The sequence below is a fragment of the Panonychus citri genome, unplaced genomic scaffold (genome assembly GCF_014898815.1).
Source record: "Panonychus citri isolate SS breed McGregor unplaced genomic scaffold, ASM1489881v1 Contig00096, whole genome shotgun sequence".
Classification (NCBI taxonomy): domain Eukaryota; kingdom Metazoa; phylum Arthropoda; class Arachnida; order Trombidiformes; family Tetranychidae; genus Panonychus; species Panonychus citri.
In genome coordinates this window covers 478,414-497,691 of record NW_026515501.1, presented here as the reverse complement: position 1 = coordinate 497,691, position 19,278 = coordinate 478,414, and the positions used below count along the sequence as shown (strand labels likewise).

At 30.2% G+C, this 19,278-nt stretch overlaps 1 protein-coding gene across 8 annotated transcripts in view; it reads left to right on the top strand.

The window, feature by feature from the left end:
- LOC128388258 (sodium channel protein para-like) overlaps positions 1 to 19,278 on the top strand; it is a 30,815-nt gene that overhangs the window by 2,763 nt on the left and 8,774 nt on the right. For 4 of the 8 annotated variants that reach the window (XM_053347645.1, XM_053347643.1, XM_053347644.1 and 1 more), the window contains exons 4-11: positions 18 to 276; positions 799 to 1,462; positions 5,747 to 6,118; positions 6,493 to 6,652; positions 6,800 to 6,865; positions 7,776 to 8,059; positions 9,246 to 11,252; positions 19,041 to 19,214. In XM_053347645.1, the coding sequence (XP_053203620.1) occupies positions 18 to 276; positions 799 to 1,462; positions 5,747 to 6,118; positions 6,493 to 6,652; positions 6,800 to 6,865; positions 7,776 to 8,059; positions 9,246 to 11,252; positions 19,041 to 19,214 (3,986 nt within the window). The remainder of the gene's footprint in view (positions 1 to 17; positions 277 to 798; positions 1,463 to 5,746; positions 6,119 to 6,492; positions 6,653 to 6,799; positions 6,866 to 7,775; positions 8,060 to 9,245; positions 11,253 to 19,040; positions 19,215 to 19,278) is intronic. The other 4 variants (XM_053347649.1, XM_053347650.1, XM_053347642.1 and 1 more) reach the window with 2 other exon arrangements.

Here is a 19,278-nt window from a genome sequence, read left to right as displayed (position 1 = left end):
TTGTTGTGATTTTGTAGGTTTAAAGACAATTGTTGGTGCATTAATTGAAGCAGCAAAAAACCTGAAAGATGTTACAATTTTAACGTGTTTTTCACTTTCTGTTTTCGCCTTATTGGGACTTCAAATTTACATGGGAGCTCTTACACAGAAATGTATCCTCCATGGACCAAGAAACATGACCACCGAGGAATGGTTCGATTGGTGTAATGATAGAACCCACTGGTTAAATACTTCTGATGGAGATCCTATTCTTTGTAGTAACACCTCTGGTGCTACGTAAGTATATCAACATTGATTATCTCTCTCTCTCTCTTTCTAACCATTCAATGTAATCTAATAATCAGTAATGTGTTAATGCTAATCAAGATTACACAGTGTACAATTTATGTTAATCAAATGATTTAGTCAATAGAAAAACGTAAGCAAAGTCTATTAATAATACATTTTAACAATTTAGTTTGATTTTTTTTTCTCCTTTAAGTGTTTACTTTAGCTTTTTATGATTTCATTTACAATGATAAACATAGGTAATCATGGTAATCACACAATTGATTTACTATTACATTATTATCGTTGTTGATTATAATCTAATTTACTATTAGATCTTTAAATTGGTCTTATGCAGTGTATTGAGTAAATTGATTGAAGATAGAAAAATAGTATTCCATTAGTAATTAATCTTTCTACTTGATTGTTAATATTTTCTAATTATTTTCATTATTGAGTTTTCTATTTTAATTGTTTGTTTATTCTCATCTCATCTTATCTGATAAAATTAAATTATCCCTTATTCCATAGGCTTTGTAACTCTACAATGAGTACTTGTATCCAAGGATTTGGACCTAATCCCAATTACGGGTACACTAATTATGATACTTTTCCATGGGCTTTACTTTCTGCCTTTCGTCTATTAACTCAAGACTATTGGGAATCATTGTATCAAATGATCCTACGAACAACAAGTCCTTGGCACATAATCTACTTTATTGGAGCCATTTTTTTGGGCTCAATTTACCTGGTTAACCTTATTTTGGCTATTGTTGCCATGTCCTATGATGAATTGCAGAAGAAACTTGTCGATGAAGATTTGGCTGCTGCAGCGGAAGAAGCTGCTTACCAGGATACTCTTCGTCAAGCTGATGTAGATGATGGAAGAGGAGGCGGAGGTGGTGGTACAACCTCCATGGCAATGGGAGGTGGAATAGGTATGAGTGGTCCAATCTCTGGTAATCAATTATCTCACCCATCGCCTCTACAAAATTACAACAATTCAATACCACCTCATCTGATAGGATCTTTAGTGAATCGTAGGGAATCTGATGCACCACCAAGTCCATCGGTTTATTCAGATTATGATGATAAAATAGTTGACGAAAAGGATAGAGTTTCACTGAAAAGTAATGAAGAGGATAATCCAAACTACGATTTTAACGCTGGACGGATTAATGGAAATGTTCGCAAGGTATGTACTTATATTATCACTTTTCAATAATATTAATATATTAATTTACTAATTAATTACTATTATAGATTCTAATAATTGATTATTTTGTAACTTTTTCACTTCAAAAATCACAATCAGATGAAACATTATGTGAACAGGCACAATATTAGATTTAATCTCTCGTCTAGTAGCATTGATAATTGTGATTTCTAATTGATTAAGTGAAAATAATCATTTACAATTTTTAATTCTAGTTTTTTTTGGCTTTTTGAAACAATGATTGATGGCACTAATTGTTTCGCTTAATCAATCGGAGAAGCTTATTGTGAATTTGCTGCTAGTTAATTACAAGTTATTAGTTAATTTAAATGCTTTGTGGCGATCTAAAAAGTTGTTCCAATTGTGGTGTTAATTGAAATCCCATTGGCACAATTTCCGTGGTTGCTTTTAGGCCTAATTATTTTAATTATCTTTATTACTATATAATAATCAACAATTTAATACCTAAGGATACTTAAGATTATGTCTTAATCAACACAACTCAATCTTTGAAATTAAGGTAATGATTCAAATTTTGTCTAAATTATTTACTCCAACCCTCATAATCATTGATGAATTCATTTAAAAATTGATGAAAAGTATTTCACAATTAAATGCTATTAGAATGATAATTTCAGCATCAATTTAACTTTCCCAATGTCCAATTTAATTTATCAAATTTCGCCCATCAATTTGCCTTGAATATTCATGAACATTTAAAATGAATGTAATGATAACTTTGATTATCATTATAATCATAATCATCTCTCTTTCTCCGCAAATCATTATCATTTGTAAAATCGATTTTGTCTTTTTCATTTTCTCTTCTTCCATTCACCATTTTTTTCGCGTTTCATCTTCTTCCTCCTTCTCGTCATCTTCATCTTCATCTTGCAACATCACAATCTCAATAATGATCTTTTCACTCCCAATCCCTCACTCTCAGCATCAATTGTAATTAATCACAATTCTTACCCAATAATCTCAATCCACCTTCTAACACACAATAATAAATCCCATCTCTCTCTCTCTCTCTCTCTCTCTCTCTCTGGCTCTAATAACAACATGTTGACCTCTTAAACTGACCCTTTGTGCCACCATAACAATGTTATATGTGTATCACAATGGATTGATTATTTATTATGATAGTTGAACCAATTTTCCAATCCTGTTGATATTGAATTATAAATCATATAACAAAACTAGAAAAGTGAAACCAAAATATTTACAGAGGAAAATGTTGCCTTCTCAAAGATATTATTTGTATTTATAAGATCCAAATAATATATATTTTATGAACACAGAGGGAAGAGGAGAAGAAGAAAAAAATAACATAATAGAAAAAAAAAATTCTTTTCTATTTATCTTCCAACTGGGTTACTATTAATATAAAATGATTGTTGTTACTCTTGTCAAATAGTTAACTTCCCTATTGTTAATAGTGTTATCATCATCATTATCATCATCATCCTTTTTTCAACCTCCTCTCATCATCCCACCCTAATCATCCTCATCTCTCGATTCTCATTCATTTCTTATGTTTGTTTTTCTATTTTTTTTTTCTATCAAATCTTTTCACCCAAAGTATAATCTCTGGTTCATGATGATGATGATGATGATGATCTTCATCGCAATCATTATCATTATGATTGTAGATTTTTTTATTGTTACTCCAAGTGAACTTTTTCTTTACCTCATCTTCATGGAAGAAGAAGAAAAAAATATCATCAATCTGTTCCCTTTTTGGTTTTCTATTCCAATTCATGATAATTCAGATTTTTTCTCCACCATTCTCCTCATTCTGGTTCTCAGTTTACTTTTGATAATATTATTGTAATCAATTCAATTGAGTTGAACAATTACAATTACCACACTGAGTGAGACTGATTATAATCAAGTCCATTGTAATCATATTATTTAAATGTTAATATGATTACAGAAAATGTGTTAATAAAACCAATTGTAATTTTATCGCTTTTTGTATTAATCATTTTCATTCATTGTTACTCAGTTAATCCAGTTAATCAGTTATTTGATTTTCTTTTTTTTTCATCACCATAATTAATGATTAACAATAACCTGTAAACAATATAATGTATCAATTATTATCCTTTCATGTTTAACAATTTTATTAATTGTTTAGGTTAACTTTTCTGTTAAATATCTAAGTGAACCATTATCATTCAATTATTCAGTTCATTAATAATATCAAGACTTAGATAATTGAGATAGTTAATTAACACAATTAAAAGTTACTCCCTGTTAGTTTTAAGCCTTTTTTTGAAGCTAAAGAAATGATTAACTAATCATCTTGCTATTAATCAGTAGTAATCATCTAATTGATATTAAATTACTTTTCTACTTGACTAATGAAACAATTAACTTTAACTTTATTATACTAATTTTAACTTTAAATCTTAATTGTCCTCATAAATTTACATTTAAGTTAAAATTGGAAATTGTGGTAAACCAACTAACTATTAAATGAATCTTAATTAAACTACTTTATATGATAATACATTTAAATTGTTAAGACTTGATTAACCTTGAATTATTAATAATATAAACCCAATTGTACAGGTAATTAAATCAATTCTCATAAAACAATTAACATTCAGGTTATGATCTGGTAAACCATTAAATCCTCAAGACTGTTAATGTTTATTAGATAATCTGTTAACTCTGTAGAAACAAAATAATCCGAGTTAATTGTGACGATTATCAAAATGATTATGATTAAAATATAGATTAAATAATTAGGTCATTTACTGTCTGATAAATTGTTGAATTATCTGAACAATTGAGAGAGTAAAATAATCAGGGAGAAATATTTACATTCAATTCACGAATCACAACCATTACTAATTCACAAAATTAACTCATTTCAATCTCACATTACCAGGGAAGTTAAATCGTTTCCATGGACAATTAGAAAAATTCATAAGTTCTCCCATATTCAAAATTCATTTCATATTGTTCATTATACTTTTTCTCTTCTTCCCGAATTGTAATTTTATCTCGTCGTCATTATAAATGAATCGATACTCATGATAGTAAATTATAACAAACTAAAAAATTTGGTTTCACTTCACAAATGAAAAATTTCATCTTCCCTTTTTCATATTTATCATGTAATGAATATCTGACATTATCATGATTATGTCAACAATCACTGATTTCATTTCAGTTTTTTCTCTTCCCCAATTTTCACTATCATGCAAATTCAGTAAATTATCATGATATCATTGTCTGAATAGAATTCTATCAAATTTTATCATCCAATATCATCGGTTGATCTGTTTACATGAGTAACGATTATTCATCCCTCAGAATGAATTGAATTGCATGTAAACCCCTTTGTCTTCAACTTTTATTTACTTTCCAATTATCTGTTTACATGTTTCACCATAAATTCTGAACGAGATGTAATTTTCAAACGAATAATTTTAAAAATATATTTTCTCATATAAAAATCGTTCATTTCTTCAGAATATTCATATTTTCATCACTCACTCTCTCTCTCTTCTATCCAACTTTCCCACCTACCGTTATCCTCTTTATATTTGTTGTTTTCATGATTATCATCATGCAATCAAATGATCCTAATCTATCAAAATTTCAACTCAACAATTAATCAATTAACCTTAATATTAGAATCGTAAGTATCATTATTGCCTAATTTGTTAAACTTTAATTGATTAAGTTAATTTAAATCTTGTTTGCTTATTTCTTATTCATCTATTCATTATTTTTCGCTACTGTTCATCTTTCATTTTAAGTCAAATTATTAGCACCTAATTAACTTGTAATCATAATTAATTACCATCTTCTAATCCATTTTTCTCCTTTCTCTCTCTTTCAATTATCTCTACCACTGTTTTCAAATGAAATTAACTATTATAATCACTGTTGCTATCACTATTTCAATTGAATTTATCCTGCAAATTGCATCCAACTGATACCGCTAATGCTGCTTCTTTGAATGATGATGATAAAAATGATGCCTGATAACTTCATATGCATAAAACTATGTGTTTCCATCTTCATCTACATTCTGTTTATCTTCCGGATTCTATCTCATTCATTCAACTCTTTTCTTTTTTATTTCCTATTTTGATTTTATGATTTTCCTTTTTTCTCCTTCTTCCTCACCAAAAATTGTGTTTCTTTTGTTATTTTCATTTCTTTCTTTCCATTCATCATCACCACCATCATCATCATCATAATTATCGCTGTCGTCCTCATCGTTGTCAATGCCCACAGGCAAGTTTAAGTCTTCCAGGCTCACCTTATAATGTACGTAGAGGGAGTCGGGGAAGTCAATTTAGTGTTTCCTGGGCTCGAAACAGTCGCCGTGTCGGTGATCGTAAACCTCTTGTACTACAAACTTTCCTTGACGCTCAGGAACACCTTCCCTATGCCGATGACAGTGCAGCAGCAACTCCCATGTCAGAGGAAAATGGAGCTATAATAATACCTGTTTATACAAATTTACACTCACGACATTCCAGTTATACTTCCCACTCTTCCCGAATTTCCTATACTTCCCATGGTGATATTTACGGCCGAGGTATTCCCTGGACCAAAGAGTCACAATTACTCACAAGAAGAAACTTACCAGGATTTTTTCAAGAGGTTATCATCTTATCTAATAATATTCATCATCACCACATCATTTCATTTACATTAATATATTTGTTTCTTCCTAATCTTTACGCTTTATCAGCGCCTTTAAGCAAAATCGCCAACGGTGATAAACAAAACCCCCGTTATTTAAAGTTTCATTGATTGATAAGCTTAAATCCTTTACAACTAATTATCTTTTCATTGATTTTACTCTGAGAATCATTAAGATCATTTATATACATATAGTTAATAACCTTGAACTTTTCCTTATTTTTATTATCAATTTTTCTTACCAGTTTGTAAATTAAACAACAATTCATTCAAATTTGCTGGACAGATTCACTAATCTAATTAAACTTTTCTCTAACCCAATAATTAACCAGGATATGTATTCACATGGAGATGATTTTGGAAGTGCATTAATGAAACGTCAACTTGAAAATCCATTCATAGATTCAGGTCAACAACAATTACAACAACAACAACAACAACAACAACCCCAACAAACACAAACACCTCGACACACTGTGGTTGATATTAAAGGTAAATCAATTAATCTAATCAATTTTTCCTTCTCATTGTTTCTCACCATTCTCAGCATATTATCATCATTATTTTTTATTATCTTTCTACTTTATCTTTATTATCTTCATCATCTTCATCCACATCATCATTATTATCATTATATAGATGTGATGGTTCTAAATGACATTATCGATCAAGCTGCTGGACGGCAAAGCAAATCTAGCGAAAGAGGTTTGTTTTCCTTTCTTCTTATTTCTCTCTCTCTCTCTCTCTTTATTTCTCTCCCATTTCTATCGTCCTCATCCTGATCTTTATCTATCATCCTTTTCCCCTTTTATAAGCCTGTTACTTCCTTCCTTCTCACTCATCTTCCTCCTCCTCCATTTTCTACCCCCATCATATATCCATCTCATCTTTTGCTGAGCTTTGATAAACATCCCAGTCAAGTATCTCGAGGAGTTTCCTCTTTCCTCATCAAAAGGAACTCGAGACTTTTTCATCATCATCATTGTCTTTTCTTCTTTTGCATCTCCATCTCCATCTTCATTATCATCATCATCATCATCTTTAGTTTCTTCTCTCTTTTTAACAGCCTGATTGAACACAATGAAAACTCAACTTCCCTTGATGTTTGTGTGTATATTTTTTGTCTTATTCTTTCTCAACTTATCCTCATCCTCTTAGAATCATCTTCCACCTCCCTCTTAGTATCTTTCTCTGTTATTTTTTCTCTCTCTCTCTCTCTCTCTTCGTTGTATCTTTGTTTTGTAAGTTTCTCATCATTCTGAAAAAAAACTCAAACTATTCCTTTAGTAAACTGTTGATGTTGATGGTTATCTTTTTTTTCCTCTACCAACATCATTCAAGTTTAACGAGGATGAATATGTTCAATCATGTTTTCAGAATATTTCAACATCTCCTTTGTAACAATTCAGAAAAGCAAGAACGATATCATCATCCTCTCATTCATAATGATGCTCAATGATCAATGACACACTGGCTTTGTGTCAACAATAGTTGATGCTTTTTTTATTCTTCTCTCTTTCTCTCTCTCTCTCTCTCTTCCTACTTTTCTCCATCAAAATGGTCATCTAATTAACTTCATTAAATATAGTTACGGCATTACTTAAACATGATACAGTTTCTATTTATTATTTTCCTACAGATAAGGAAGATTGTGAGGAAGAGAAACCAAGTTGTAAGCAACAATTTACCACTTCTTGCCTCAAGGCAATTGACATAATGTGTGTATGGGATTGCTGTTGGTGTTGGGTTAGAATTCAAGAATTGTTTGCACTTATTGTATTCGATCCGTTCATGGAATTATTCATTACCCTGTGTATAGTTGTTAATACCCTTTTCATGGCGATGGATCATCATAACATGGACCCAGATTTTGAGGCTGTTCTTAAAACTGGAAATTTGGTGAGTCTCAATATCTTTTTATCAATGAAAACTTTTCTCTCTCTCCTAATTATTAATAGTAAATCACTATCAATATCCTCAATAGATTATTACATTAACTTGTTGAACTATTTTACTATCGATTGATTTATTCTTTCATCTTAATCATTTGATATTTATAATTGTAATTTTCTATCATTCAATTGTGTGTGTGTGTTTCTTTAAAAGCATTTCTCTTGATTTATTATTGTTATTTAACTTTTTGTAGATTCTAATGGTAATCATGTTAATTTAATTTTATCAATTTAAAAAATTGCTCTGATAGTCAACAGAATATCAACTATCGGGGCATGTCTGAGATCGTGATTTAGATCAACGACCTCATCATCATGAATTTCATCCCCTGAACATCACCACAAAAAGATTAATTGTTTTCCATGGGATAAGCTAAAAGATTATCACTTAGAAATTGAATTGGAAACATGATGAACGTTTCGACCTTTTCTCCCACTTTATATCTGTTCACCTTTCTTTCAATTCAATTCACTTTCTCCTTCCATTCATACACAGAATTTATATCTGAACAATGTCTGCAATTGCGTTCGATACATTTTTAATCTTCATATTGTTCAATCGATTGATTCTCTCTCTCTCACTTGCTCTCCCTATTCTTTGAACTATCAGAAGCAACAAAAAACAATTATCGTCTCAATCCACTAATATAAACTATTCATAGATTTAACCATTGACTTGGAAACTACGACGTAAACAAATAACAACGTTGATGTTTATTAAAATACAACAAATAACATTATTAATACTCATACTTTTTAGATAGTAAACTTTGATAACAATTAACTTGATTACTTTTTTATTTCATGCTGTTTGTTGGTTTCCATTTAATGTTTAACGATATTAAATGATTTAGTCCAAATTATAATCAATTTAATCAACAGTAACAAAGAAAACCATTGACATTACCAATTGACTTGAATTGTTTACTGTTTTTATTAACAATCAAAGGGTCTAACTAATGAATCAATTAAAGATAATTAAATAACAACATTAATAGAAGGGAAAATCAAATGCATTAAGATTAAAGTTAAATTCTGTCGAACATTTTTTTTTGTTTATTCTTATTTGAAATTTCAATTCTGAGTCTAAAATCTGATGAACTTTTTTTTTTCTTTTTCTTTTGATTGTTCAGTTTTTCTCAGGTACATTTGCCATCGAAGCCTTCATGAAATTGATTGCAATAAGTCCAAAGTTTTACTTTCGTGAGGGTTGGAACGTGTTCGACTTTATCATTGTTGCCTTGTCCTTATTGGAAATTTTTCTCGAAGGTGTTAGAGGTCTTTCCGTGCTTCGTTCCTTCCGTTTACTGAGAGTTTTCAAGCTCGCCAAATCCTGGCCCACCCTTAATCTTTTAATCACCATTATGGGTAAAACTTTGGGTGACTTGGGTAATTTAACCTTCGTCCTTGCTATTATTGTGTTCATCTTTGCGGTAATGGGAATGCAACTTTTTGGAGCCAATTATTCAAAGAAAGTGTACCTTTTCCCGGACGGAGAGATACCCCGTTGGAATTTCAAGGATTTCATGCACTCCTTCATGATTGTTTTCCGTGTTCTTTGTGGTGAATGGATTGAATCAATGTGGGATTGTATGTTAGTCTGTGGATTTGTTTGTGTTCCCTTTTTCCTGGCCACCGTTATCATTGGTCATCTTGTTATGCTCAACCTTTTCCTTGCCCTGCTTTTGTCCTCTTTTGGTGCGTCAAACCTTTCATCGCCCACCTCAGAATCAGCGGATACCAAAAAGCTACAGGAAGCCTTTGATCGTTTCGGTAGAGCTCAGAAATGGCTTAAAAATCGCATTCTCACCGGCCTTAAACAACTTCGTAGCAAAACACGTAATCAAATTCGTGATACATCAAGAGGAGGAGCAGCAACGATTGGCCCAGGAGGTATAATTGGTGCTCCTGGGCTAATTGGACCTGGAGGAACCCTAACACTGGGAGGTGGTTTAACAAGTCGCTCACTAGTTCTTGGTAATCTTGGAAGTGGAATGGATAATATCCTGGAAGATGGAGATATTATCATGATGGATGGACTCAACGCAACAGATTTACTCAAGGATAAAAAACTTCTCGCCGCAGCAGCAGCGGCTTATGGTGAAACCGTCATTGGTCCTGATGGCCTGGAGTACTCCTTACCTGGAGGTGGTAAGATTACATTTAAAAATTCAGCCAATTCTATACTCAATTCAATGAAATTATCTCAAGCAGTTAAAGATCTAACCACCGGTGATAAGCTGATTTTAACAGAATCAGAGTTAATTGATAAATTATCTCCGTCCGTACCCAATAATCATTCAGATGAACGGTTTCATGGTGATATTCCCGCCGTTAATAATAATAACAACAACATCTCGCTCAACAATAACAACTTAAATAATGTTAATAATCAAAACAGTTTAATAGTTAGTGCTAATATTAATAATACCAATCATAATAAAGTTAAACCGTCCTTAAATGATCCCAATGGTAATTCCCAATTCCCATTGACTGATCATAATCATCATCATCATGTTAATTATTCAACAAACACCATCAACAACTCACGTTCAAATGAACCTAATAACGATTCGTCAGCTCAACAGTCATCTTCATTATCAGTGACTCCGTCTCATCATATTAATCATCAACAATTTTCATCATCAACACAACCAACTGCTCATCATCATCATCATCAATTGTCCAAGGTTCACCCAGCTGGATATCCGGTTCCCATTTCATTTCAACATTCAAACTCATCTCTTAATCAGCCCTCCGGATTAACAACAACAACCAACACCAACACTACCCCACCTTTGATTTTACAACAACAACAATTATTACAATTACAATTATTACAACAACAACTTATTAGACAACAATTACTTCAACAGCAACAATATCCACTGGGAGAGGATGTGATGGGTGAAGAAATGAATGCCAATAAGATGATCCATGTAACAGCTGATGTAAATATCAATGATCATCCAGCTGATTGTTTACCTGAGTATTGGTACCATAGATTCCCATGTTGCCTGGAGGAAACATCATTCTGGGTTAAATGGGGAGAGATTAGATCAAAGTGTTATAAACTTGTTGAGGATAAATATTTTGAAACTCTGGTAATCACCTTAATCCTGATAAGTTCAATGACCCTGGTAAGTTAATCCTCTTTTATAATCTGATAATCTGATAATCTGAAAAGTGTAAGATATTAATATCTCCTATTAGTAAATATCATTGATATTTTTCATCTTCAATTGGATTATAAAACTATTGTAATGATTTTGAATGAACCAAAATTTCATTGATAAAATTATTATCATCTCATTTTTCTCAATCAGATTAAATTACATAAGTTATTAATTGTGATTGTAATTGTACTTTTGGGTACAATTGAAACTTAATCATTGTTACAATTATATTTAATTAGTATCACTCCTCTTTTATTATTAATTCAGTTGGTAGCAAATTTTGTTGTTATTATCACAACAATACACTAAACCAAACAGCAATTAATCAGATCAATTGTTGGAAGCCAAGAATTAAGTTGTAATAGTTTTGATATTTCAATTTGATTATTACATTTCCATCATGAAAAGACTCAGTTTAAAACGATAAATCATCTACTCACTGAGTATCATGTTGGAACTTTTTTTTCACCCAATTGAAAATAAGAGTAAAAAAAAATAGTCAAACAGAAAAAAATGATAACAATGTTTATAAATTATTGTAACATTTTCTCAAAGCATTTAAATGATTAATCATTTAAACAATTAATCAGTTGGATAAATTATTTACTCTCAGATTATTAAGCTTAATTTGATTAGCTAATTAGCCAAACTGATTAAATTATTGTTCTGAATATATTACATATTTTTGCCTCTTCTTCAATTCAAAATTCATTCAATAAATAAAATGAACAGAAAACTAAACTTGTTGAGAGAAACAAATTCTCAAAAATACAATTCCCAATGAAATGATTAATTGTTTACAACAATTAATCAATCATAAACTCTGTCGGTTTATCCATGTAGTGGATATCACCATGAACATTGAATACAATTGATAGAAAGTTATTCAACCATTGAAATATATATTCGGTAGTATTGTGAGCGATACATTTTATATATACTATGTGACAATGTGCCAATTACAAGTGTAACTACTGGTGTGACCATGTAAATATATCATGTTGTTTGTGTGTGTGTGTGTTTGTGTGTTGAGTAGTTGATTCCTTAGTTGATAATATTCTGATAGAGTTCAGGGAGAGATACGAAGAAAGAACAAAAAAAATGAACAAGGAAATTTGAGTTTGGAAATGATATTTTCACGGTCTTTTCAGGGAACATCAATTTCGTATCTTATTATTATTACAAGGAAAATATATCAACAATGATAACAGAATAGAAAAAAAAAGTTGACACTTACAGTTCAGTTACTTTTTATACTTTGTATGAATTTACTGAATGAATGTATTCATGTTAAGAAAGATGAGAAGAGAATTGAGAAAGAAGAAGATGAAAATGATGATAAAAAGATGACAAACTTGAATTTAGAGTAAAAAACCATTACATTATCTTCCATATCATGTAACCTACATTTCTTTATAAATAATTTTCTCATCTTCATCTTTCTCAATGGAATCTTTTTCTTTCAAATTTTCTCAATGGAAAAACATAACATTTATTAAAATGAATAAATTTAATCAAAGATTATTTCGTTGGTCATTAGTTGATTTTTGTTTATTTAGTTGAATGCCAATTGCTCATCTTGATTGTTACTACAAGAAATTTATCAATTTCTCATTAATTGTAAATATTTTGGCTAATTTATTTATTCCTTGAGTAGAAATTTTCTTTTTTATCTTTCATGATGATGATGATATTTATATCTTAAAGTAGTGAATAGTATTTGTAGCATTCTGATTTTCTATGAATTGAGTTGAAATGAGGAGAAGGACATTGCAGAAAATCATTAAGATGTGTTTTCTACCCACAAGAAAGATATTGACTTTCACTTAGCTTTCAATAGAATAAAATGAAAAGAAGAAGGAAAAAGTTCAATGATGGAATCAATCTTCTTATCTCCATCTTCTTCCTTCTCATCCTCTTTATCCATCCTCTCTCTTTCTTTCTTTCTTTCTCTCTCTCTCCAGCTTTCTTTTCTTCCGTTTATTGTTCCCAAAGGGAATGTTTTTTGGTATATTGAGATTGAGCAAAGATTATCACGATTACCAATGATGCTGTTGCTTGAAGTTGATATAAACATAACATATAATATTATCATTACTACATGTTCCCTTCAATGTTACTCGGTAATCTGATCAAACTGGCCCAGAATTGATTCTATAAGAGGTTAACAGACAATATATATACTTTGATTCAATTTGATTTTAGTTTCAATAGGAGAGAGAGAAAGTATTTTGTAAGGAAGAGGAGGATTCATGGGAGATGGGTTTTCTTGAAGATGATGGAGATATAAACAAAATTGAATAAGGAAACAAAGATGAAACAATCATTCTCATGATGATAAAATGTGATTATATGATTTAACAATAATTTGCTTACCAAATTATTTTACTAACTACCAATGAATTTACATTGTGTTATTTCAAAGCAAAAAAAAACTTGATAATATTGATCAGTTGAGGAAACTTCAATTTTTAGCTGTTTTCATTTTTCTAATTGTTTTAAATTGATTCAATGATTTTGCATATTAATCGTTTCATTTAGCTGTGATTTCATGAAACTTATCTGTATTTCATGTTAGTTTTCAGAATTCCCTGAATCTCTGTATTGACATATTCATATGTGTATTTAACATTGCCTTGTAATTTTATATTCTAAGTATGGTCAACGATTTGTTTGCTTTCGGTTATTTTTGATTGTTACTACCAAAGCTTGAAAAGTATTACTTATTAGGGTCAGTTTGGGAATCGATTATTGTTTTGATTCAAGTTTCGGTTGAAAAGTTATCGAGTTGAAAGCAAAGGGTCAAGCAAAGAGAGAGAGAGAGAGAGAGTAATCTGATTCTGAGCTTTGAAATATTGTGTGAATTTGGTGATTCTTTTTTTCTGGTTGTCTTTTTCATCAATGTTACATCATTCTGATGATGATCATCATTGTAACCAGTTTAATACTGATAATTTGAGGTCAAATCTTTAGTTTTTCTTCCTGTTGTTGATATTGTTATCTTTGGTTATCTCTTAGTGTTTCTTTGATCTCCACCCTTAAAATATATAAAGATTGTCATTCTTTCTGTCTTATAAGAGGAAGAACAAGAAGAGGAGAAAAAACGTTCTCAAGTAAAAAGGAAGATTATAAGAGAGACACTCCTCAGAATTTGAACATGAAGAGCATGAGGATCATGAGATGATAATCATGATGATGATAATGATGAGAGAAAGAGAAAGAGTAAGATGGTTTGGGATGATTGGTTTCACTCGGAGAACCTTAAGTCTCTCTTTCTCTGTTCTCTATCCTCCTCTCTCTCTCTCTCTCTCTCTCTCTCTCTCTCTCTCTCTCTCTCTCTCTCACTCCATGAATGATTTTGAACCCTCTAGGGCCTCACTTGACATGAACTGTGCATGTCTATCAACATTTATCTCTAATGATCTTGCCCATTCATTGATCTTTAAGACAAGTTTTCTTAACCTTATTCAATCTAAAAGAAATGGAGAAGATGAACAAGAAGAAGATAAAAAGATGATGAACAAGGATAAATGAGAAAGAGGAATAAGATGATAAGAAAGTCAGAATTTCTTCCTATTCTTCAATATTATCCTTCCATGTTTATCTGTTTATCTCTGTCTTCTCTAGTCAATAGATAATACATCTTTTTGCTTACTGTTCAATATTATTTAATTCTCCCTTTATTTGTCTCTCTCTCTCTCTCTCTCATCTTATTCCATATCTTATCTATTTTTCTTGCAAAGATGAAGTTCTCCAACATCCATTGATAACTTTTTTCCTTCTCTATCATTCATGGATAAACTTTCCCGTTCATATATATTATCATTATTATTTTTATCTCATTTCGAAAATAATTTTTTTTTCACTCCCTGAATCTCATCATCATTATTATGATGATAATCATCATCATCAGTGATCTTCTCATCGATCACAATCGATTATCAACTTGGTTACTCTGTCTAATTGTAAATAGACAGAGTTCACAACAATATTCTAGTAAAATATATATTCCATTTCCAATTTGGATATGTAATAATAACAATCCCCATTAAAGAAAGGAAGAATGAAAGAAAGACAAAATAATCAGCTGATGCAATTGAGATTCTATTCACATCTTACTCCCAATATTTATACTCATATTCAAAATTTCACCATGAAAAAGAAACAGAAAAATTTGTATATAAATATATTGTATTAAGAGAAAAGGAAAAAAAAAATAATCAAGTTGACATGGAATTGACCTACAATTTGCTCTGGTCAATTGACAGTTCGAAAAGTCGACATGTACAAAATTCAGCAAAGTAAATCTAATCGATATTGTTTATTTGGACATTATCAAAAGTAATTACTGAACCTTTTCCTTTCTCTCATCAATATATTCCCCTGAACGATTCTCATGGATAAACAAAGTGAATACCATGTTACTGGGAGAGAGAAAGAGAGAGAGAGAGAAAAACCTGAATATAATGATCACCGTGAATACAAAATAATGATGGAAAACAATAAATATAATCTAAATAGATGAACATGAATATGAATATATTATAATTCCTATCAAAGAGGATATGATATTTTTCATTCTAAAATGATCCTCATGGTTTCAAAGTCTATCTATGATTATACTCACTCTCACAACAAATACACTTTCCACTCAACTCAATTTATTTGATCTTCTTTTTCATCATCATCTCCATACTTCCTACTATCAACTTATTGTTGTTGTTGTTGTTGTTGTTATATATACTTATTCACATTATATCGATCGCCAAGTCCACTTTATAACATTCATCTGATAACAATGCATACCCTTGGATGATGATAAAATAATATCATCATCACAATATACACAATACGTATATAAATACATATAATATATTGAGCACACAGAAAGTTTGGTAACTCGGTCAACCAGGATTGTGTAACCCATGAAAAGTAAATGTATTATTATAATTGAGTGAAAATCTATTACTATTTTTTTTTACTATTATTCAATTGCTACTTTCTCAAATCAACTAATCATTACAATTGGAAAAGTTTGATTAATCAATTTCAATCCATATAATAAATAAGTAAGAGAGAAAATAAAAACAATTGTTTCATTATCATTTTCCTATTTATTATCATTACTCTTTGAGCCCATTCTGTATTTAGGATAATATAATAATTGTTACATTTAATTTACTTGAAATGGATATGATGATGATGATGAAGATGAGGAGGAGGAGAAGAAGATGATTATTATTATTGTGCAATGTTCAGTGTATCGTAGCTGAAGATGACCTCTGTCCGTTGAGAGTGACTTTAATCTTGACAGGTATAACTTAATTATATTTAATGGTTTTCCTGTTTTCTTGTTTGTTATACTTGCAATTGACTTGTTCAATTGTTACAATTGTAATAATTGTAATTGTCTAGTTGACTTGAGTTTAATTTAGTTTGCAATGTGTTTTAATGCATTCTCATTGAGGCCAGTTAACTTAGTGACCAAAGGAAAACAATAACTTTTTTTTATATATCGACCAAATCGTTGAAGCTTAGTGAGTGTCCAGTCCTCTTTTTTTGTTAAATAAAAACATGAGAACAACAATATTATAACAATGATTGTGATATTTTGTCCTTCTTTCAATGCTTGACCATTCCGTTTGTTGTTGTGTCCATATGAATGAGAGGGTTGAAAACGGTGGGTGGAGTGGGAGGATCACCAGGGTGAAATTAAATGAATCATTCATTTTTTTTCCTCTGGTCACTCAGTTCGAGTTGAACTTTTTTTTTTGATAGATGAGTTTACTTTCAATAAGAGGTTTGTTATTGTTGTTGTTGCTCTTATTGTTATCATTGTGTGTCCAGTTTATGTTTTCATGGGTCAGCCTCTTTTTTACACTTTTGGTTTTTCGTATCTTCCTTGAACTTTTTTTCTTCTTCTCTTCAATCGAAATGTTCAAATTCGAGATGATGAAAATGTTATTCATCATTTTCTTTCTTCCATAGAAATTCAACTTTCTCTTGTTAGATTGTCAGAATTAATTGTTAATTTCCTATTACAACTAATCAACTTGAAACGATCAATAAGAAAACAGTTTAAAACTTGTAAGTCAATTACGATCAATATTTAATATTGTGATTTAATCGTTACAATCAACATTAATCTTGATCATTTCCTTTCCAATTTAACATTCAACTTTCGTATACACTATTTGTAGTTATATACATTTTTCTTATTCTCTGGTTGAATTTATCATGACCTAATTTCAAGTTTCTCGAGAATCAAAATTTCATTAGACATTTAGAACTTTATTTTTTATTTCTTCACCCACAGTTCGAGGAGATTTGTTCATCTCTTGAAATAACATTGAACTGATTCTAATTACTTATTATGATAATTTATTCAAATTAATTATATTCTAGTGTTAATCAGATTTATTCAAATTTTTCGAGAATCAAATCAATTGTTGATAAGAGACTGAAAATCGACTTGGTCTGTTGATTGATTAAATTAAATTTCTCTTGATTTGATACAATTTGTATTGTTGATAACTTAATAATGATCGGATGAAAACAATGTAATGAAAAGTTGATTATCACAATCATGGTTGAGTTAATTCATGTTTCATTCATATTTATCTAGCAATTATTATCATTCCAATGAAAACGAACTCATTATATGATGAGAGAAAGTTTTTCCAATGTTCGTTTCAAGTTTGGTCAAGAAAAAAAAACTGACCAACAAGTCAACCGTTATTATCATCATTTTATCACTTTACTATTATCATTATTATTTATCCCTCTTGATGATGATTATCATCATTATCATCTTGGACTCACTCGCTTACTCTCTCTCTCTCTCTAAAAATATCCTCTATTAAATTAACTCTTTTTGCTTGGTTGCTTGACAACACAGAATCTATCATGAAGTTATCCCTTTTCCTCATGGTTCTGAATGGTTTCATAATCGTTTCAACACTTCACAATATCATCTTCATCACCTCAGCATCACTTTGTAACAGGCACATCATAATAATCATCATCATCTCTTTCAAATAGACTGAGAAACCATTTTTCATAACCTTCAAGGCAACTATTTCTTAATTGAATCAACAAGCATCACTTAATTGGCTTAGTTTAATATAATTGACATTATCCTTGTCTAATCATCATCACAATATTTCAATAACTTGATAACCTATTATATGAGATGAACGTTAAGATGATCAAACCTGCCAAGAAAATTTAATCTAAATCAACTCTAAATGAATCTACAATCATGTTGATTAACTGAATTAAATGAATCACCAGAACTGATAGAAGTAAATTTCATGGTTGATTATCAACTTTTCATGAATCAAAAACTAAAAGTTATAAACAAAAATTCAAATTCAAGAATCTTAATCAATCATCAATTATATTCACTATTGATCTTAGAATGAAATTAAATTTTATTATAATGGTACAATTATATTGTGATTAACTTTTCTCAAATCAATCGATTAGCTGACATTTAGAAGAGTTAAATTTTCTTTACCATGGATAACAATTAATTGTGATCACAATTAATGTCAAGTACCAATTAATTTCATCAAGGTAACCCTTATATTCAAATACACAAAGTAAATAAATGATTAATCAAATATCCAATTGACTATCAGATAATTTTCATGATAAAAGTAAACATTGATTTCTCAGTATTTCAAGCTATTAATTATATAATTTTCTGTTCAACCATTGGTGTATTAATTACAATTCAATTTCTCACAGGCTTTGGAAGATGTTAATCTAAAGGAACGTCCCTGGTTGGAATACTCATTAAAATATATTGATCAATTTTTCACCATAATATTTACATGGGAAATGCTTCTTAAATGGTTTGCCTATGGGTTCAAGAGTTACTTTTCCAATGCCTGGTGTTGGTTAGATTTTATTATTGTCATGGTAAGATTAATCTTATTCCAATTAACCATAATCCGATAATCAATCATAATCATAATCATCATCA